The sequence below is a fragment of the Exophiala viscosa genome, assembly GCF_022695815.1.
Source record: "Exophiala viscosa unplaced genomic scaffold EDD37scaffold_3, whole genome shotgun sequence".
NCBI lineage: Eukaryota > Fungi > Ascomycota > Eurotiomycetes > Chaetothyriales > Herpotrichiellaceae > Exophiala > Exophiala viscosa.
The window spans coordinates 1631447-1649563 of record NW_026944355.1 but is presented as its reverse complement, the minus strand read 5'-3'; the positions used below and the strand labels follow the sequence as shown (position 1 = coordinate 1649563).

Genomic DNA, 18117 nt, shown 5'->3' with positions numbered 1-18117 from the left:
ATGAAAGATGGAAGGTTATGTTGATGGACGTCCTTCACTCAGCACTTGATCGCGTGTTCTCGTGTTTCTACCACACCCATCTTCACCACACTTCTACTGCGTTGCCAGGCTTCACAGGTGAGGCAGTATGTACTAGCGCGACTGCCTCCGTTGCGTTCTGCATTCTGCATCACGAAAGCCGCTGATTAGTGCAGGAGCTCTACAATTGGGATATGCAGGACTGTGAGCATATTCCCATTCTACCTGATTGCCATCTTCGCAAGAGGATGGGCGACCATAGACCACGACCTGCGAGGTGGTATGGTCTCAGCCTTGTGGCCGATCAAACCTGAATATCCGCCGTTGCAACACGGGCCACGTTCGAAAGGGGCAGCAGAACGACAGCTGCTCGAACTATCTTCGGGTGCACCTGTGCTGCCTCTAGGAAACTATGCCCACGGGTTCAATCCCAATGTTTGGCCTGCAGAGAGCTGTGATGTCAATTCACCAAACAGTGCACCTCGATACAAAGAAACGTTGACTCCCTCGACACGCAGCCTTTATTATCAACTTGGCAAAACATCCCGTGTCCCAATCCGCACAGAACACACACTCCTCAAGAAAATTCCATCAGATGGTATCTTGTGGCCTCCAGCGAACATGCCGAACGGGGCTGCGGAGACCTCGCGCGCGCTCGCTGTTCCCAAGGCACTGACGCCCCTTGGGAAAAGGGAAAGCAGATGACAAAAGAGATGGGGAAAACATAACACCCGACAGATGATTTGCGGCGTTGCCTCATCCTCCACACAACTTCAATCGAGCCTCACTCTCCCCAAGCCAATTGCTGCTTCCTTGATGCGACCTAGTGGCATCTCTACTACTGTTGTACCTTAAGAGCCTTGCCGCCAAAATTCAGGGGTTGGGAGCCTTGCCAAGACCACTTCAAAATTGCTACAGTTGTAGGACAAATTCAACGTACCATCGACATTGATGAGATCCCCGCTTCCAGCAGCCGTATCCCTTTGCTAAAAAGCATCTGACCCGCTCTTCAATGCCTTGTCCTGTGGCCTCAACCATTGCCCGCTTCGTGTTGATCACTTCTCGTTCGCTCACGTGACCGTTCAATAATATCGACCCGTATGAAGTCTGATCAATACAATACATTCATGGCCTCAGAAGATATCATCAGTTGCAACATTGTAAGATTCAGCCAATTGGGAAGGAGTGGAGAAGATATTGCTATTCTGAATTCGTATGAAGAGCTAGACATTTTCAAAGAGTGGACATCTCCATCGCATGCACATTTCCTCTCGTACCACGATCCTGACAGCATCGCTGACTCTGCAACAACTTGGGGTGTCTTTGCCAGATACCTACTCTTGCATCGGACTGATCGGAACAGAACTTTCAGACTAGATAAGCAACGCGGAAACACCGTACCACTGTTCTTCTATCCATGAGATGCGGTCACACTAAAACACCTCTCCTTGCTGCATCATGCCTCTCACCTGCAATAAGACCCTAAAGAGATCTTCACGCGCCTGAGGGCGCAACAACTGCACCGTTTCGGCCCCGACCACCTCGTTCATTACTGAAGGTCTTCCACTCGTGGCCAGCCGGTCGTGATAGGCTCCTGCTGCACTGGAGATATAGCGGTTCCATAACTCGGACCAGGCGCCGATCCTGGTGTAGTCGCGGGCCGGTAAGGGTTCGATATTCAATGAGAGTCCGGCAGCCACCCTCGCTGCCATAGACGCCAGATCATAGGTAAAACCACGCCTGTTTCGGTATCTATCCGCCAAGTTGCAGAATGCCAATATGCTCAGTTCCAACTGCCTGGAAAAGCGTGCGTTGTGTGTCCTTTCCAGATTTGATGCATCAACAAACCCCTGGCCGTACAAAAAACATAGACGTCTTCTTTGGTAGTAGGTGTCCAAAGGCACAGCGGGCACTGTATGGCTCTTTTGCAGCTTCTGTAGCCTGTCGGCAAAACCACTTCCAGGGATTGTAGCCCATCTCCTGATGTCAGTCTTCACCTGCGGCTGAGGTTCTCGTGGTGAGGATGTCGTCCTCTGCCGCTTTGGAGGGCGTCCTAGACGTTTGCCGGTTTTAGTGAAGGTAGGTCCCGTCTTCTTCGTTTTCGCTTCACCATCGGGCGTATCAGTAATGGTAGCTGGTGTTGCCGTCTTTGGAGTCTTGCTAAGGACCTTCTCTTTTCTTGGTTGCTTGGGCTGTTTGGTAGCAGATGGGGTTTGCTTGTGGGAGGGTGGCTCCTCGCCATGCGACAGATTGGGAGTTGCTTGATTTGCACGTGGAAGGAGCGCGTTTTCGGCGATTGGGACGACTGAGTTCGAATCATTGGTTCCCGCAGTGTCCTTTGTGGCACCTTTCCTCTTGTACGTCCTTCTCTTCTTTTCAGGTTGGCTAATTCCGGGAGTCGAAGTCGCATTTGGAGAGAAGGCCTGAATTGGTGATGCTTCACCCTTTTCGGCGGTTGGAACGGCTGTGTCCGAGTAGTTGGTCTCCTCGGTCTCGATCGTGGCACGCTTTCTCTTGTACGTCCTCCTCTTTATCTCAGGTTGAGTAGTGTCGGGATTTGGAGTAGTCATCGAGGGAGGAACTTGGACCGGAGTTGTTTCATTCTTTTCGGTAACCCTGCTGACTGGTTCGATGTTGTTTGCAGTTCTTTCTGGAAGTTTTGGTGTGCAGGTAGGCGATTCGTCGGGACTTCTGACGAGAGACGGTGGGTATTGATGTGCAAGGCTCCGCCGAAACTGGCTTTGAAAACGGAAAAATTCCAGACGGCCCATCTTTAGACCATGTTCAAGCAGTTCCATGGAGGCGTGGTATTGAGACTCGAAATATTTTGCACCCCAGACTTCGAAAAGAGTATAGTAATCGTTTCTGAAGACAAGCAACCTGGCATAAGGGTCCCATACGTGTACTGGATCACCCTGGAACTTGAAGCAGAGATCTCCGTAGCGCTCACATAGGAATTCTAAGACATGTTCAGCAAGAAGAACTGCAATGGACATTGTACTCACGTCGCTTCCTCCTCATTTTCTCGTCCTGAGCCAATTCGTCCCAATCCGAGGGCTTTTCCATCGCAAAAACCAGGCTGTTTTTTGTAAGCGTTGGTAAGTCACCTTTGGAATGTTCTGCATCATGGGTGTCTTCTTCATGTAGCTCGTCTTGCCATGCATAGCCTGGTGGTATGACCGTCTGTCTGAAGGACGGGGTTTGGACAACGCGAGTCATGGTTGTCTCTGATCGGGCGGCAAGTTCTGATCAGAAACTGTAAGTCGTTTGGGATGTAGATGGCGAAAAGAAGACTAGAAAGTCGTCTGGATAAGAACGTAAGTAAGTATTCACGGACAGATTATTCACTTTGCAGACTGTCTTTTGTCGAGGCGTCTGCTCGCGTGTTGACGCGAAAAGTACTGCCACACTCGAATGGAAGGCACCGCGCATTCCAGTGAAGGGTTCGCAATTGGAAGCTGGATGGCTCATGCCTGATTCTACCATCAGTTTCTTGCTTTCCTTGACCTATATCAGTATTGTCCCATTTCACAGCGGTCGAGCTTGGCTTCGAGGGAACTCGACAACGAGACGACAAGATCTATTAGCACTTCGAGGGAGAGAACAGTCACGCTGGAGGAAAGAAGGGACGGAGAAAAAGCTGGGTGAGGACCTGAGGACCTCGATTATGGATTAGCCAAAGACACGAAAGCTTTCGCATTACCAGCTGCATCTTCCGCGATGCTCCAGGCCTGAGCATTTTGCCAGCAGTGACTTCTTGTACAGTAAAATCCTGCGCAGAAACGATTGCGAGTCTATGCTTGATGTACGCGTGGAGAGAAGTTATCGAAGCGACGACGGGCTTATGCTCTTCCCGAAAAAGGGGATGAAAAAGATAGGAGGTTCTCCGGGTACACGTGACTCGCCATCCTCACGTGATGCTTAAAGTGACCTCACAACTTGCAGCGGAGTTAACATGGAGATCCGAGACAGAGCGGAACCGCGGCCGCAACCTGGGCGATAAAAGCATAAGGACTCCCCCTCAACCATATCGTCACGAAGCTTCGACGAGCATCAGCAAAAGCCGACCCTATCGCAAAAACCCGAGCATTGACCAATCTCATTCCGCTCAGAATCGACATCAGACTTCTTCTACGCTGCTGAATTGAAGTTCATATCACCTCAATACACCAAGACACCAGGATGGAGTATCAATACCTCGGAAAGTCGGGTCTCAAGATCTCCAAGGTCGTCCTGTAAGGTGCCATCCACTCATCCCCGAACCTAGACTCTGACTGCAGCAAGTGGAACGATGAGTTATGGAACTCCCGACTGGCAGGGATGGGTGCTCAATGAAGAAGACTCTCTTCCACTCCTTGAGCACGCCTACAAGGCAGGTATCAGAACGTGGGATACCGCCGATGTCTACTCACATGGTCAATCTGAACAAATCATTGCCAAAGCCATCAAGCAGTTCAATATTCCCCGAGAACGTCTGGTCATCCTTAGCAAATGCTACTTCGGCGTCACCCCAGAAACCCCGACCAACGCCATCGGTGCCAGCTCTATCAATGATGGTGATATGCTCAACCAAGTTGGACTCAGTCGCAAGCACATAATCGATGCTGTCGATAAGAGTGTTGCTCGATTAGGTACCTACATTGACGTTCTCCAGATCCACCGCCTCGATCGGAATGTTCCGAGAGAGGAGATCATGAAGGCTCTGAACGACGTGATCGAATCTGGAAAAGTTCGATACATTGGAGCATCAAGTATGGCCGCCTGGGAGTTCCAGGAGTTGCAGAACGTGGCGGAAAAGCATGGCTGGCACAAATTCATCTCCATGCAGAACTACTACAACCTCCTATACCGAGAGGAGGAGAACGAGATGATTCCGTACTGCAATCACACCGGCGTCGGACTGGTCCCATGGTCTCCAGTGGCTCGAGGAGCGTTGACCCGTCCCTTTAGTGGTCGAGACACGTTGCGGGAGAAGACCGACAACTACTTGAAGACGCAAATCCGGTCGAAAGAGGACAAGGTGGATGAGGAGATCATTAGTAGAGTAGAGCAGGTGGCACAAAAGCTGGGAAAGACTATGGCTCAAATATCCATTGCGTGGTGCTTGAGTAAGAAGGACGTCTGTCCAATTGTGGGCTTGAGCAAGAAAGAGAGGATTGATGAAGCTGTGGAAGCGACCAAAATCAAATTGAGCGAGGAGGATATCAAGTTCTTGGAAGAGCCATATCAACCAAAGAAGCGACAAGGATATTGATCTGCTGTCTACAAAGAGGACATGAAACGCTTCGGGCGTCTTCCGCGTTCAAAGTCAAGCGCAGCTGTCAACTAGTGTGCACTGGACAACAGTTGAGAAACGAGCTGTAAAGATGTCCTCATGAAATAGTTTTGTGAGTATGGTTCGTTTGCTGTTTGTCACTTGGACTGCACTCTTTTGTCTTCACGCTGGCTCTCAAAGTACTATTAGCGACTGCCTCTTTGTTCTCCGCCCTCTCGAACGGCAGAAAGATATTCACAATTTGCCTCATAACACTGACAGTGAAGAATTCACTGGATCGTCACTTGAATTTCACATCTCGTCCTTTTCACGAAGTTGCCTCTTCTACCTCTTGACTTTTACCTTCTCAAAAACAAACCATCATCCATTTCGCGCCGTCGAGGTACAATCTGTCTCGGAAGCCATCTCATCTCCCACCACCCTCGCGCGAAAGAGTCAATCAATTCACGTGCGCGACACCCTACCTCACAACCTCTAATCGATCCTGCTAATTGCAATCTCTCGGCAAAAGTTCAATCATGGGAAAACCAGGCTCTTGGTCTATGACTGAGTTGACTGCCGACAACTCCACAGATGATGATCTCAGTGACTTCAATCTTGATGATCCTGTTGACAACGACATTGACGAGGACGCCTATTTGAGCACCATCATGGCAAAACGCTCAGCTGCGGATGGCGGAAAAGGCAATGCTCACTCAATGAACAAAGGTGTGGGCAAAGGCAAAGGTTACGCAAGAACCCCGCTTCAGCAAGAGGCTGTGTTCCCAAACATGAAAATTCCAGTCCGCATGCAGGAGACCAAGAAGGGTCGTGGACGGAGCAAAGGAGCTGTTTCAACTAACGGGACTGAGCGACCGCCTCTCATGCAAGTTCAATGTCCCATGCCTGGCGGTACAGCTGTCACAATGACAACCGATCCTGTTCAGAAGGTCAGCTGGGGACCACTCACCAGAGTTGAAGCAAGCCAAGAGGCAAGAGATTTGATCAAAGCATACATCGCGAATCCTGAAGACAAAGACGATGGCGGTGAGAAAGAACCCAAGAAAGAGAAGACAAAGGAGAAAGACGTGGCAAAGTTCCCAATTTCAACCCAGTCGACTCAGCAGACAAGCATCAGCACCAAGGACAACAATACTGTAACAAATGTCACTGGCATCTCGCGCGTCAAAGCTGATGCAAGTAGTCTGGCACCTCGGGCACCACCCTCAACCCCACCCGATTCCATCTTTCAACATGCCTTTTCCATGCCGACTCTTCCTGTCCTCAATCGCATCTCCGACATCACTCTGGTCGAGCAGTATCGTCTCCAACGTGCCGCCGACCCAGGACTATTTGACAGAGACACTGCCGCGATCAAGCAAGGCTTGTTGAATGCCAAGCTTGAAAGAGGTGGGGAGCCCAGATTGCTCGAGAACGAGTACACCGTCAAACTCGCAAGCAGAGAGGATGCTGCCACTGCCGAACGTTGGGCCCATGGCAGGATCGTTCAGATGCGTTCTCGTGGCAATACCATCACAAGCACCCCAGCCGCCAACCCCGAAGATGTCAAGATCCGAGGTGGTGAAACCGAAAAGCGTCCCAAGAAGAATACCATCATTTCTATCCCGGCGGACGACAAGGTGGATCCCCTCAGAGAGGCCGAGATGCGGCGTCGCGCTCACGAACTTGCACCTACAGACGAGGTCCTGCGGCGTCTCGCTCCCGCCCGTCCAACATACATGCTTCCACATAACGTCGAGGATGGACCTGCCCCAGTGAAGGGAACTGATACCACCACTGAGAAAGAACCAGGCGGACTCTCGCTTCTCTACCATGCGAGACTTGTCCGTCGTGAACTCAAAGAACGCCTTCAGTCGGTCAATCTGAGCTCCCACGTCAGCAAGGTGACCAGCTACGGCACAGTCCGCCACCAGAGCAGTGTCAAGCGTGAGGTCGGCGATCATGGCGAGAAGCGCACCGTCAAGACATGGATCGAGATTACCGAGGTCTACGAGGTTCCAAGTGCCGCTGCATTGGATTGGAGTGATGTCGTCCATGCCGTTGATGCCGACGAAGATGACAGCGAAGACGGCGCGAAGAAGAGAATGGCTGTCGGCAAGGACAAGAAGAAGGACTCCAAGGGCAAGGGCAAGGCGACTGGACGTATTGCTAGGCGCTATCACAAGCCATCCGTCAGTGAGGTCGACTCCGATGACACAGACGGCGACTTTGGCAGCAATATTCCAGATGATGGCTCGGCCGGAGAAGAGATCTTCTACGATCCGGACGAGACTCGTGCTGAATCTCTCTTCGCCTCAATCACTGGCTATGGCCGAGTCACTCCTGTTCACTTGAACAGAAAGCTGCAGAGTCTTCGTGGTATCATTGCTGAATTGCGTGGCAATAACAAGGTCAAGGAGACTGAGGAGTGATCGAACTGACGCACACATGCATCAACCACCGAGTGTCAAGCACTGACACAAGGGGTCGAAACCGTTTACCATAAGAGATATGGGTGTTGGTACCGAGGCGGAATGGTTGAGCTGGGAGAAGTGGTGTGCTGTTGTAATTTGCTGCTACGTTGCTGTGATCACGGAGCTGGAGACACGAAAGGAGACCTGACAAAGCGCTATCAGAGTGCATGAGCATGAGATGCGCGAACAACAGCGGACTGGGTTGTCGGTGCTCTCGGGTTCTTGCTTGCGAGCAAATGGGCTTTTTCAGATTCAGCACAAGGCAGATCGATCAATGTACGAGGTAGTCATCGTCGCTAGCCTAAGCAGATAATGGAATGCAGAAAAAGTGAGAAATCATCCGTGCGATCCCCGAACCATCCAGCTCATCAAGAGCTGTTTTCTTTGGACACCAGCGGGCGTACTGAAGAAGATGAATTAGACGAACGAGTTGCATGCCTGTATTCTCATGGTGCTGATCGACGCGTGCAGCACAACGCGTCCCGCATTACTAATTCCTGAGTAAGACATCATCAAACCACTGCTAGTGGCTTGGCCAATTTACCTCGACGGCTCAATCTTGGTTTGACAATGCTCCTCGTTGTCGCCGTCTGTCCGAAGGGAACGCGAGGCAGACAACGAATGGTGAGTTGAAGAGCACTGTATCAAAAAAAATGCACCTGGAATCATGGTATTTCATGAGGCACATTGTGCTCCCGAGAGAGTGTCCCTAACCTTTAAGGAAAATCAACACCAGTCATTGTTGCATCAATAATGAGGCAAGCCAGCTTTGGTAAATCAGCAACAACTTCTGCATCATTCATGGTTTGTTAGATTTGCTCGTTGTTCAAGATTTCGTGAACTGCTAGAAAAGCCGCGAGAAAACGGTCCACTGATATCCTAGATCTTCGACGCCTCAATTTGAGAGTACCCTGCACCCTTGCGAGTCTTGATCAAAATCCACCCAAAGATAACCAGACTGGTGATCTCCAGACCAGCGACGACAGCAGACGCATAGAAGGAGTACTGCTGGGTCAATGTAAGCCTCCGAATTTCCAACCGCCATGTCAACTCACCATCTCAATGCACATCTTCTTATACGACATTTTCCCATTCGAGAGATCCTTGTGTGTACAAGTCCAAGACCACAAAGTCCAGTCCGCCTTACCCTTCGTGAGTTGCAACTTGGAATATACCGCCGCTGCGACCCAAGCTGCGATGCCCAGCAGAGAAGTGGAAAAGACAATCCACGTGTGGAAATTGGTTTCGCGAAGACGTTGTACCCAAAACACATCGAGTCAGCTGAGGCTCCCGAAGACAAGGTAGGTCATAGTTCTCGGCATACCGGTCCGCACAAGCTCAACAATGCAAGGATTGAAAAGCAAATTGAAATTACGGCAGCGCCTAGCATGACCCAGGTCGGCCACAAGTCCATATGGTCTGGCCATGCTCGTTGCCGCGACCCATTTGCTGTGTTGGAGATGACATTGCGAGTTTGAAACCATACGATTGACGTGTGGCCGAGTGTACCGATCAGAGAGATGGCGACTCCAAGGGTGACCACTCGGATGAGTAGACGAGAACTGCGTGGCGTGGCACGCACTTCTTTAATAGACTTGCGGACTTGCTCTTGGGTTGGGACGTAGGCTGATGCATTGAAGCCGCTTTGGCCTGGGTGGTGACGGAGTGGTTCCATGGCGCTGGCCTGGTACAGGTGGTGAAGGTGGTATTCGGTGGAATCGGTGCCTTGGGATATTCTCGAACGTGCAAAAGCGAGGATGGAAGAATGTTCTTGGGATGTAGCGTGCCTGATGTATGGATTCGATGGTATGACAGCCGAGGAAGCTGAAGAATGGAAAGTGCACGGTGAGTTTGGGGGCCATATCTTAGTAAGTTGTTAAGAATAAAGCTACAGCAATGTCAGCACTATCAACAGCCAGTGCCATGCAAGGCATTGCCCTCGGGTGCTGTAATCAATATTTCAACCCTTTTAGCGCAGTAGTACCGTGGTACATACCGCCCCTTGACCCTGTGCAGCTACTGCTCAGCTTCAGAAGGGAGAGCGAATGACGCAAGCAAAGATTCGACGGACCGGACGTATCAGGGTATATTGAGCCTTTGCATAGGAAGACACAAAAGGTTTATCCTATGCATACATATAGAGAATGAAGTGCAGAGACGCCAAGTATGCTCAGTCCACCAGGAGATCAAGACTATACTCTTTTCTATTCCGCAACCCAAACGGCAGCCATACCCATTCCAGTTCCAACACACATACTCGTAACTCCAATCTTCTTGCCCGTCCGTTTGAGCTCAGTGAACAATGTGCTCACTTGTCTCGCACCAGTACAGCCCAGAGGATGTCCAAAGGCGATCGCACCGCCCTTAGGATTGACCTTTTCGAAATCCAACCCAAGCTCCTTCACACACCAGACAGCCTGACTAGCAAACGCCTCATTGATCTCGTAGATATCGACCTCATCCTTAGATACGCCAGCCTTTTCCAGCGCCACAGGAATAGCCTTCCAGGGTCCAATACCCATTAGTAGCGGCGGCACACCGACCACGGATGAAGCGACGAATTTACCGAGAATAGGTTGACCCAGACGCTCGGCGGTACTGCGCTTCATTAATAGCACGGCGGCTGCACCATCGGACACTTGGCTGGCGTTGCCAGCGTGGATGGATCCGTCTTTGGCGAATGCAGCGCGAATCTTGCCCAGAGATTCAGCCGTGATGCCGGGTCTGACGCCGTCGTCTTTGGTCACTGTCACGGTCTTCTCTTCCTCCGTCTTCGGGTCGGTGTACTTGACGGTCACAGGAGCGATCTCTTCATCAAATAGACCTGCCTCTTGCGCCTTGAGTGCTTTCTGGTATGAGCTGGCGGCAAAAGCGTCCTGGTCTGCACGCGTGACTTTTCTGTCCTTGGCCATTTGCTCTGACAAGACGCCCATGGGAACCTTGCAGTTTGCAGCTTGCATGTGATTTTCCAGCAGTTCCGAGAATTCGGTGACCGCACCGGGACCGTATTGTGAGGACATGCTCTCGACGCCGGAGCCGATTCCGATGTCGATCATGCCGACTTTGATGGCGTTGGCGATATCAACGCATGCCTGGAGTCCGCTGGAACATTGTCTGTTGAGGGACTTAACGGCTGTTGAGTCTGGGAATCCCGCGACCAGGGCCGCTGCTCTGTATTCGGTAGCACCGCCACCGGGAGCAAGGACGCAGCCTGTGGCGATGTCTTCGACGAGATTGGGGTCGATTTTTGAGCGTTCGAGGAGGTTCTTGAGGGTCAGAGCCAAAAGGTCTGCGGCTGCGGTGTCTTTCAGTAGACCCTTGCCACCTTTGGTGAAGGGAGTTCTGAGGGCGCAGGTGACGACAACATCGTCAGGGGATCTCGTGAGGACGGATGGTTTGGCGTTGGATTCACCAAGGTGAGAGGAGACTTGGGAGAGACGTTCCTGGGCTTTGTTTGGTGCTGCACATGTCAGGGTCAGTACCGAGTCGAAGAGGGAGAATGCCGGCTTACCTTGAGCCATTGTGATTGTGGATATTGTACAGTGTTCAAGTTTAGAAGTAGACAACCAGCAGCGCAGTAGAGTTAATCAGAGAGTGAAGAGAACAGAGAATGGAATTTGCAAGAAGACAGTAATCATCTGAATCTGTTCTTTCTCTGCAGTCCATGTGCTCACTTCTCTCGTTGGAACGAGCCGAGGCATGTGCGCGAAATTGACATTGTTGCAGCGCAACAAAACGCGCCTCAATAATGACGTAGAGACCTATTGTAGATACCGTAAGCCGACCTTTTCTTTCACGTGAAATTCGAAGAGCAGGACTGAGAATCGCTTTCACAGGACGAATACAAGGTTGTAATTTTGGTCATTGCTACATATTACATATCTAATGAATCCCTATTCTTCCCAAAGGGCAAAGTGGTCGCTTGTTTTTGTCTCCCGTCCGGTCATAAAAGCCCAATATACGCCAGGTCATCAACCATCAATGATGGCGCCATGTCAAGGAACAGAGGAAAATCGTGCACATAAGGTTGAGGTTGGTCCTCAGGTTGCCATCACAGGCGATCCTTTCGAGGAGAACACTCGTGACCAGGCTTGAGATGTTTTTCTGCTGATAGACAGCCACTTTCTCGGCGACGGTGACCTAGCCGACCTGGGTCGAGGAGCTTCAGCAGGATCGGCCCAGACTTGTACTTGTGGTCTCCGTAGCTGATAGTCCTCCGGGTTCCGCGACCTCTTCCACAAGTTGAGGGCTTGGCCCATGTGTTGTTGTTCATTGTGGCCAAGGATATAAGTGTGAAAGGATGCAGCTAGTCGAGGATTAGTCTTGATTCCAGGTCCCGGGGTAGAACCACTCACTGTCAAAGTCCGTCGCAAAATTCCTCATATCCGCCTCAGACAATCCCCTCGTGGTCTGTTGCACAGCCACCGCTCTCTGCTTTCGTGTAGTGGAATATAACCTCAAGCGATCCTCAAGCTCGTCAACTGGAACGCCACGTTCGAGGATCACACCTAACGCCAGAGCATCTTCCAAAGCCATGGCAATACGTTGACCGCAATACGGAGGCATGGGGTGAGCAGCGTCTCCCATAAGCGCCATGCGATGTGACGTAAACGTCGTCAAGGGATCCATGTCCCAGATCGGCTGATCTTGTAGGTCACGGTCACATATCTTCTCGAACAAGGCGATGCATTCTTCCGGGAGATCTTGAGCGAGACGCATCAACTTCGTCTTGCTTGAAGGATCTCTCCAGTCCTTGCTGAGATTCTTAAAGGCCATACGATCCTCGTACAGAAACTTGACGCAAACCTTTTGGTTGTTGGTGGCCGGCGTGATCAGGAGACTCTTGTCGTTGTGGTTGTAACAATAGGCGTGGCTATCATGTTCCACGTACTTGGCCGTCCGAGGGTCCTTTGCCAAAGTTTCTCGCGGAATGAGGGCACGAAAGACATGTCGCTTGATCCGGAAGCGGGGGATGCTGCCGCCTGGTACGTATGACCGGCAGACAGAGTGAACTCCATCAGCACCGATGATGACATCTCCAGTGGCCTCTGATCCGTCCGAGAAGTACAAGGTGCCTTTGGTGGTGTCTACTCGGAAGACCGATTTCGACGTGTTAACCTCGATCTGGGGTCCGGATTTCGAAGGAACATGAACCGCTTCCCACATGGCGACGAATAAATCAGGATATGTTGTGTGATGCCACGGCTGAAACAGTTAGTGTCTGAATCACAGCATGATCGGAGGGACATACCCATGCCTTTTCATCAATATCACTCTCTGCCACATCTGTCTCTCCGTCGTCCTCGGTTGTGACCCTCGTGATCTGTGGGTATGGTCAGTACAAGTACCGAGACGAGTGAACGATGCTCTTACGTGTTTCACTCTGGTTGCTTTGACAGCCTGAGAGTCGATCCCCAACATCTTGAGCGCTGATAAGGCATTGGGGAAGACCGTTATGCCAGCGCCCTTCGTCTCTGGTGTAAATGCTTGCTCGTAGATCTATCATCACCCGTCAGCCAAGGTCGATGTCAGCAGTTCTTCCGTTTCTTACCTTAACGTGGTGTCCTTGTGCCCTTAAGGCTAGAGCTGTAGCAAGACCTCCAATGCTTCCACCAGCAATGAGGACTGTCAGTGCTCCGGACGTGACTATCGGAGGGGCAATCATCTTCAACTTGAAGTCTGCGGGTTGAGACTTGATGCTGGAAGATAGTGACGGCTATTGTCGAAGAGTGTCCTTGACGATAAAGTCGAAAGGCGAGACTTGATAGGGAAGACCCTCGAAGGAATCAAGTGTATCTCTGTTGGACCCTTTTCTTGAACTTGGTAATCTCCACATTTTGGCGAGGTCATTCAATCCCCTTATATTGATAGTCAGTGATAGTCATAGCAATATGACCTAGGCGCATTTTCAGCTCTTCCAAGGAAAACTCTCAAAAGCATTGCATCAGGGTTGTATCCACCGCGCGCGGTGTTTTCCGTAGGTGGTGTATGGCCCATGAATCCAAGTTTTGCGCACTGACGAAGGCTCGATAATGCTGTATCTGGCGGAGGTTGCCCTACGAGGCGTCATCAATGTGCACTATTTGGCGTGCCGAGGAAGAATGATAGTGCATGATTTGCATTTCCATAAAGGTCGATCAAGTTGTTCTGCAAACTCAAATACCCTCCTTGAAAGGCCCGTGCCTTCATGGAGTATCGAGTATTTGGTACCGGCATTCCCGTGCAACGAGATAGCAGATTTCTGAACCTCACGTAAGAGGAAGACTGTACATCATGAGTGTCGCATGTCTAAAACCACACTCGGTGTGAGTGACTTTGAGAGATAGCTTGCATCAGTTGTGAAGCTTGGAGTACTCGTATTTTGGGAGGAAGATACTTTGCTGCATTTCGGTAGCTCGGGTACGTCAATGTGCACAGTCCAACATGGTAACCCCTCTCGCCTAATATGTGCCTGTGCGCGATGCCACCGTCGAACTCTAGATCTTCGAGATCATGTCCATGCTCAAGCAAAACTATTGCTCAGCTCGCGTCTTTACTCTCAATTGAGGTTGCCGAGCAAAACGTAAGGCCGGATGGTCCGCGCAATCGATATGGCGCGGCTGTTGCTGTTACACCACATCTAGTGACCTAGGCCAAGCAACGAGCCACGTTCCCACTCACCGGAAACTTCCTGTAGGTTGACCTGAGTGCTTTTCATGATTTTGGACCCGAGAGTCTGGGTGTCAAGGTATCACTGATGAAGCGTCACTCGGACTCGGATCTTGAAGACCCGTTAGAGGCCCCCGCATGATCGACGATCAATTGTGGAGGCCAATAGAAGTGTCCCTGGTTTCTGTCACTGCAAAGCCGTTGTTCGACCCTGTCAGGTTCATACAGTCAATGAAATAGGATCCAGTCAGGCGATCAACGGGACAATCATCCCTGGGGATCATCCGGATATGATCGACCTGCTTAGACATCCCCGGAAAATTCGAAACTGTGGTTATGACTCGTACTCAGCACCCGTTGACCTTTGGCGTACCACCGATGCTTCGGACACTTCGTGAAGTCACAAAGATCGTTTGCATCTCCTCGGTCGTGAGTATAATTCTCACAACTTCTTCCCGAAGTGGCCCATGGCAGTGCAGATAGTCATCAACGTAACCAGTTTCTGGCACGCCAGGGAAAAGTATGGTCCATGGCGAGGCATCGTTGACCATCCGCACGTAACAGTGGATATAGCAAACATGCTCAAGAGCGGAAGCTACCAAGGTCGCAGCGCTTTTGCGCCAACATGGTTGGGAAAGCTCTCAAAGGTCCATAAGGGCTTACCTAAGGCTGGCGAATTCCTGTCTTCGCCCTTGGCAGTCCATCATCGTTGTCTCCGTTTCGTACCTCGGCCTAGAAAATCTGCTAAATTCGAGAAAGAAGGAAGAACGCTTTGACCAGCACGGAATTTGGCATCTCAATCCCCGCGCATACAATCTCGGAGCGAAAGCGAAGTGTTGCATCATAGACCTGCCTATTTGGGCGAGCATTCCAAATCCGGCCTTCGAAAATCTTTGGCAGTGTGGACCTTTCATGAAACCCGGTTCCACAGCCTCGTTAGCGTATTGCAACTCGAGAGCATAGACCTGAAATGGTTTTTGCGGCGCACCTAACCGTCAAATAGCGTCCCACGTGCTCTCGGTGCCAAACACCATGTAACAAGAGAAAGGCTTGACGTCGTTGCTTTTGTCGAGACAATAGGCAATTGCAGTTGTTTTTCGTGGTCTGATCAAAAATGGTGGGCGCTTGGTGAATTCTAGGCTTTCCTCTTTCAATGAGAAGGGAATAGAGGCTGACACTGTCGGCTGAATCAGCCACGCAGGAAACAAACAGCAGCAAAAGTGAGAGGTGGTCTGATATGCGAATCACCCCTTGGCACAGTATTACCATGGTAGCCGATGTCGCCCTGCAGGATGCCCATCAATGCCACGCCAACCCAGGGAGCGGAACATATCGACGCTCTGCGCATTTGAGACACTTCATCTGTGGTCGATGTGCTAGCTAGAAGGGTGGCGCTGCTGGGTGTCACTGTAGGTGCAACTCAAGGTATAGTACGTCAATCCTGCTTGTTCGTCAGCACTGAGATATTCCATGCTGAGAGTCAGATTGTCAGATATACGTTCGTCCTTGCTTGAATCCGACCCCCTTCAGCCTGGCAACCTCCTCGAATCCCCAGCGCTTGTACCAGTCTCGTAAGGCCAATGCCTGCCCTTGAGCGCCTTCATCCACAGACATAACAGCGATCACTTTCCGGACATCGAACTCGGTAGGGTTCTGTTCGTGGCCAACTTCTTGGCAGACATGTTTGGCGGTTCGCAGTGTGTCGATGAGCTGATTGATGGGACAACTGCCGATGCCTTTGCTGGTGTAGTCTGGATGGCAGAAGAGGCTAATCTCTACTGTTTTAGCATAGCCTAGCTTGGAGCCTGTGAATAATGAGGCATATGTGTAACCAAGGACAACATCGTGGTCATCAACAGCAACCAGATGCGGGAGGCCGCAACAGATCGAGTCTCTGAAGCGACCTACAATGTAGGACAACGGAGGTTTATTGATGAGTAGAGTCACGACAGTGTTTAGAACGTAATGAGCAAAGATTTGGCGAACCTGAGGTAGGTCAGCTTCAGTCGCAGGGCGGATAGTCAGAGCCATCGTGTCGTGTGTTCGCGCCTGGAGCGATTAGGGACGCAGCAAGGGGAGATTGCTTGAGCATGATCACAGAGTGAGATACCATATCATTTTGCTTCAGCCCTGGCGGGTGTGTCGGCGCAACTGGCAAAGCAGTGATACAGGCCAGCTGGTAAATGACTTAGTCAGAATGATAGGCCTACCACGTGACAGCTGTTCCCCCGCATTCTCGGTGACGCAGTTGGAGTTGCGCAGTCAACATCTTCAAGTCGAGTACTTAGACATCATTCACTATTATTTTCAATTCAGCACTTTTCACTTCACTTCCTCCTTGATAAGGTGTCGCCTTGTCTCATACCGAACTTATCCGTGTTTTCAAGAGACATAGTCACTATCTTTCTTGTATGTTATCGCGCCTTCAGACACGCGCAATGTCTTCCGGACTCAGGACCGCGAAGGATATTCCGTCCATCACTACCCTCTATCGCAAAAAGATGCTTTACCCTTCTCAAGGCGAAGATCTGCCTACCCCGAACCAGCAGTACAGTGATAAAGTGTGCCTCATCAAATACGATATCACGAAACTCGAGATCGACGCCATCGTCAATGCTGCAAACAGAGGACTTCGTGGAGGTGGTGGTGTCGATGGTGCAATTCAACGTGCCGCTGGCCCAGAATTGTTAAGAGAATGCGCTACTCTAGGTGGATGTGCAACTGGGTCTGCAAAGATCACAGATGCTTACAACCTTCCCTGCAAGAAAGTCATCCACGCCGTCGGACCTATCTTCGACAGCATCGAAGAATCAGAACCCTTCCTTCGCGGTTGCTACCGAACGTCCCTGGGCCTTGCTGTAGAAAATGGTTGCAGAACGATCGCTTTCCCCAATATCTCCTGCGGTGTCTATGGCTACCCAGGGAGAGCCGCGGCTCATGCAGCCTGTAGAGAGGTCTATGCATTCTTGAAGAAACCGGAGGGTCAAAAGCTCGACAAGGTGATATTCTGTAACTTCACGGACAAAGATGTCGAGGCGTACAAGGAATTCCTACCGTATGTTGATCTCCGAGAGGTAAGTGTACTCGAACTGTGACTGACATTTCTGTAGGACTCTATTCCCACCAACCGAGGATGACCTGTCCCATACAGGTGAGTATGCTCGTAAAGAGAACGTCCCCCCTGAGGATGATATGCCAACCAATGAACAGACTCGTCAGATGGAAACCTATGAACTACCTTCTAACGACGCACACTGCCAGGCTTGGTATCACGACATGTTCTCTGCCCACCCGAATAGTGACGGCTACTCCTCCGACGATGGCTGGTCTGCAAGCTCGAAACGATCCTTGAGTAACGATTCTCGAGCCAGTCTACCTCTTAAGAAGAGAAGGTTGAGCATCCAAGGTGTTGACGAAGCACATGATCAAGAGATGGACCTTGAACTCGAAGGAATCGACACTGGAGGAGACACCAGTCCTACTGTGGACCAGTCGACCGCTTCTGAATCTTCTGTCCCGCTGGACAATGATGTCTGCCATCACGAGCTTTTCTTCAAAGATGACGGAATGTCCTCGTACGGTCTGTGGCCTCACTGTGCAATGATATGCGAATGTCGCAAGAGAATCATTCAAGCAAGAGGTACAGACATGCCGTCAATTGGCCGTGGCTGTCCCAGCCAGCTGTGAAACTGCGACAGGGAGAGCGTGATCAGCAGGATGTGC

At 50.8% G+C, this 18117-nt stretch overlaps 10 protein-coding genes across 10 annotated transcripts; 3 read left to right on the top strand and 7 right to left on the bottom strand.

Annotated features, from left to right (window-relative positions):
- Nucleotides 1–1240: 1240 nt before the first annotated feature.
- Nucleotides 1241–3015, bottom strand: EDD37DRAFT_626590 (uncharacterized protein; the record flags this gene model as incomplete). Its single annotated transcript, XM_062816318.1, has 1 exon — nucleotides 1241–3015. A coding segment is annotated over one exon (1564 nt), but the record flags the coding sequence as incomplete, so codon positions are not given.
- A 1021-nt stretch (nucleotides 3016–4036) lies between these two features.
- EDD37DRAFT_626587 (aldo-keto reductase) lies at nucleotides 4037–5582 on the top strand. Its single transcript, XM_062816317.1, has 2 exons — nucleotides 4037–4253; nucleotides 4303–5582. The coding sequence occupies exons 1-2, from the start codon at nucleotides 4201–4203 to the stop codon at nucleotides 5270–5272; spliced, it is 1023 nt and encodes a 340-aa protein (XP_062672076.1). The 5' UTR covers nucleotides 4037–4200; the 3' UTR covers nucleotides 5273–5582.
- Nucleotides 5583–6094: 512 nt separating this feature from the next.
- EDD37DRAFT_626586 (uncharacterized protein) lies at nucleotides 6095–8159 on the top strand. Its single transcript, XM_062816316.1, has one exon. It carries the CDS (start codon nucleotides 6157–6159, stop codon nucleotides 7702–7704), a length of 1548 nt encoding a protein of 515 aa, XP_062672075.1. The 5' UTR covers nucleotides 6095–6156; the 3' UTR covers nucleotides 7705–8159.
- A 138-nt stretch (nucleotides 8160–8297) lies between these two features.
- On the bottom strand, nucleotides 8298–8941 carry EDD37DRAFT_664489 (uncharacterized protein). The gene is made up of 2 exons (XM_062819229.1): nucleotides 8802–8941; nucleotides 8298–8754 (listed from the first exon to the last, which is right to left on the bottom strand). Exons 1-2 carry the CDS (start codon nucleotides 8829–8831, stop codon nucleotides 8626–8628), a joined length of 159 nt encoding a protein of 52 aa, XP_062672074.1. The 5' UTR covers nucleotides 8832–8941; the 3' UTR covers nucleotides 8298–8625.
- EDD37DRAFT_626584 (uncharacterized protein) lies at nucleotides 8920–9459 on the bottom strand. The gene has a single exon (XM_062816315.1). It carries the CDS (start codon nucleotides 9419–9421, stop codon nucleotides 9053–9055), a length of 369 nt encoding a protein of 122 aa, XP_062672073.1. The 5' UTR covers nucleotides 9422–9459; the 3' UTR covers nucleotides 8920–9052.
- A 200-nt stretch (nucleotides 9460–9659) lies between these two features.
- EDD37DRAFT_626582 (acetyl-CoA acyltransferase) lies at nucleotides 9660–11439 on the bottom strand. Its single transcript, XM_062816314.1, has 2 exons — nucleotides 11258–11439; nucleotides 9660–11206 (listed from the first exon to the last, which is right to left on the bottom strand). Exons 1-2 carry the CDS (start codon nucleotides 11265–11267, stop codon nucleotides 9951–9953), a joined length of 1266 nt encoding a protein of 421 aa, XP_062672072.1. The 5' UTR covers nucleotides 11268–11439; the 3' UTR covers nucleotides 9660–9950.
- A 347-nt stretch (nucleotides 11440–11786) lies between these two features.
- Nucleotides 11787–13411, bottom strand: EDD37DRAFT_648624 (salicylate hydroxylase; the record flags this gene model as incomplete). The annotated part of the gene is made up of 5 exons (XM_062818038.1): nucleotides 11787–12052; nucleotides 12102–12951; nucleotides 12998–13069; nucleotides 13120–13245; nucleotides 13298–13411. The coding sequence occupies 5 exons, from the start codon at nucleotides 13409–13411 to the stop codon at nucleotides 11787–11789; spliced, it is 1428 nt and encodes a 475-aa protein (XP_062672071.1).
- Nucleotides 13412–14373: 962 nt separating this feature from the next.
- On the bottom strand, nucleotides 14374–16186 carry EDD37DRAFT_333373 (uncharacterized protein). Its single transcript, XM_062811610.1, has 6 exons — nucleotides 15893–16186; nucleotides 15661–15835; nucleotides 15388–15571; nucleotides 15058–15326; nucleotides 14621–15006; nucleotides 14374–14571 (listed from the first exon to the last, which is right to left on the bottom strand). The coding sequence occupies exons 2-5, from the start codon at nucleotides 15723–15725 to the stop codon at nucleotides 14742–14744; spliced, it is 783 nt and encodes a 260-aa protein (XP_062672070.1). The 5' UTR covers nucleotides 15726–15835; nucleotides 15893–16186; the 3' UTR covers nucleotides 14374–14571; nucleotides 14621–14741.
- On the bottom strand, nucleotides 15773–16691 carry EDD37DRAFT_333391 (acetyltransferase). The gene has a single exon (XM_062811611.1). The coding sequence runs from the start codon at nucleotides 16423–16425 to the stop codon at nucleotides 15883–15885; it is 543 nt and encodes a 180-aa protein (XP_062672069.1). The 5' UTR covers nucleotides 16426–16691; the 3' UTR covers nucleotides 15773–15882.
- Nucleotides 16692–16704: 13 nt separating this feature from the next.
- On the top strand, nucleotides 16705–17869 carry EDD37DRAFT_333332 (RNA-directed RNA polymerase). Its single transcript, XM_062811608.1, has 3 exons — nucleotides 16705–17449; nucleotides 17505–17545; nucleotides 17605–17869. Exons 1-3 carry the CDS (start codon nucleotides 16806–16808, stop codon nucleotides 17625–17627), a joined length of 708 nt encoding a protein of 235 aa, XP_062672068.1. The 5' UTR covers nucleotides 16705–16805; the 3' UTR covers nucleotides 17628–17869.
- The last annotated feature ends 248 nt before the right edge of the window (nucleotides 17870–18117 follow it).

Bases quoted from the DNA above. Each gene is read 5' to 3' on its own strand.
- EDD37DRAFT_626587 (XM_062816317.1), top strand. From the start codon at position 4,201: ATGGAGTATCAATACCTCGGAAAGTCGGGTCTCAAGATCTCCAAGGTC. The intron at 4,254-4,302 runs GTAAGGTGCCAT...GACTGCAGCAAG, and splicing joins AAGATCTCCAAGGTCGTCCT to TGGAACGATGAGTTATGGAA.
- EDD37DRAFT_626586 (XM_062816316.1), top strand. From the start codon at position 6,157: ATGCAAGTTCAATGTCCCATGCCTGGCGGTACAGCTGTCACAATGACA.
- EDD37DRAFT_664489 (XM_062819229.1), bottom strand. From the start codon at position 8,831: ATGTCGTATAAGAAGATGTGCATTGAGATG. The intron at 8,755-8,801 runs GTGAGTTGACAT...ACATTGACCCAG, and splicing joins AGAAGATGTGCATTGAGATG to CAGTACTCCTTCTATGCGTC.
- EDD37DRAFT_626584 (XM_062816315.1), bottom strand. From the start codon at position 9,421: ATGGAACCACTCCGTCACCACCCAGGCCAAAGCGGCTTCAATGCATCA.
- EDD37DRAFT_333373 (XM_062811610.1), bottom strand. From the start codon at position 15,725: ATGTTCCGCTCCCTGGGTTGGCGTGGCATTGATGGGCATCCTGCAGGG. The intron at 15,572-15,660 runs GTAATACTGTGC...TTCAGCCGACAG, and splicing joins GGGCGACATCGGCTACCATG to TGTCAGCCTCTATTCCCTTC. The intron at 15,007-15,057 runs GTAAGCCCTTAT...TTGGCGCAAAAG, and splicing joins CAGGAATTCGCCAGCCTTAG to CGCTGCGACCTTGGTAGCTT.
- EDD37DRAFT_333391 (XM_062811611.1), bottom strand. From the start codon at position 16,425: ATGGCTCTGACTATCCGCCCTGCGACTGAAGCTGACCTACCTCAGGTT.
- EDD37DRAFT_333332 (XM_062811608.1), top strand. From the start codon at position 16,806: ATGTTATCGCGCCTTCAGACACGCGCAATGTCTTCCGGACTCAGGACC. The intron at 17,450-17,504 runs GTATGTTGATCT...ACATTTCTGTAG, and splicing joins GCGTACAAGGAATTCCTACC to GACTCTATTCCCACCAACCG. The intron at 17,546-17,604 runs GTGAGTATGCTC...ACCAATGAACAG, and splicing joins GGATGACCTGTCCCATACAG to ACTCGTCAGATGGAAACCTA.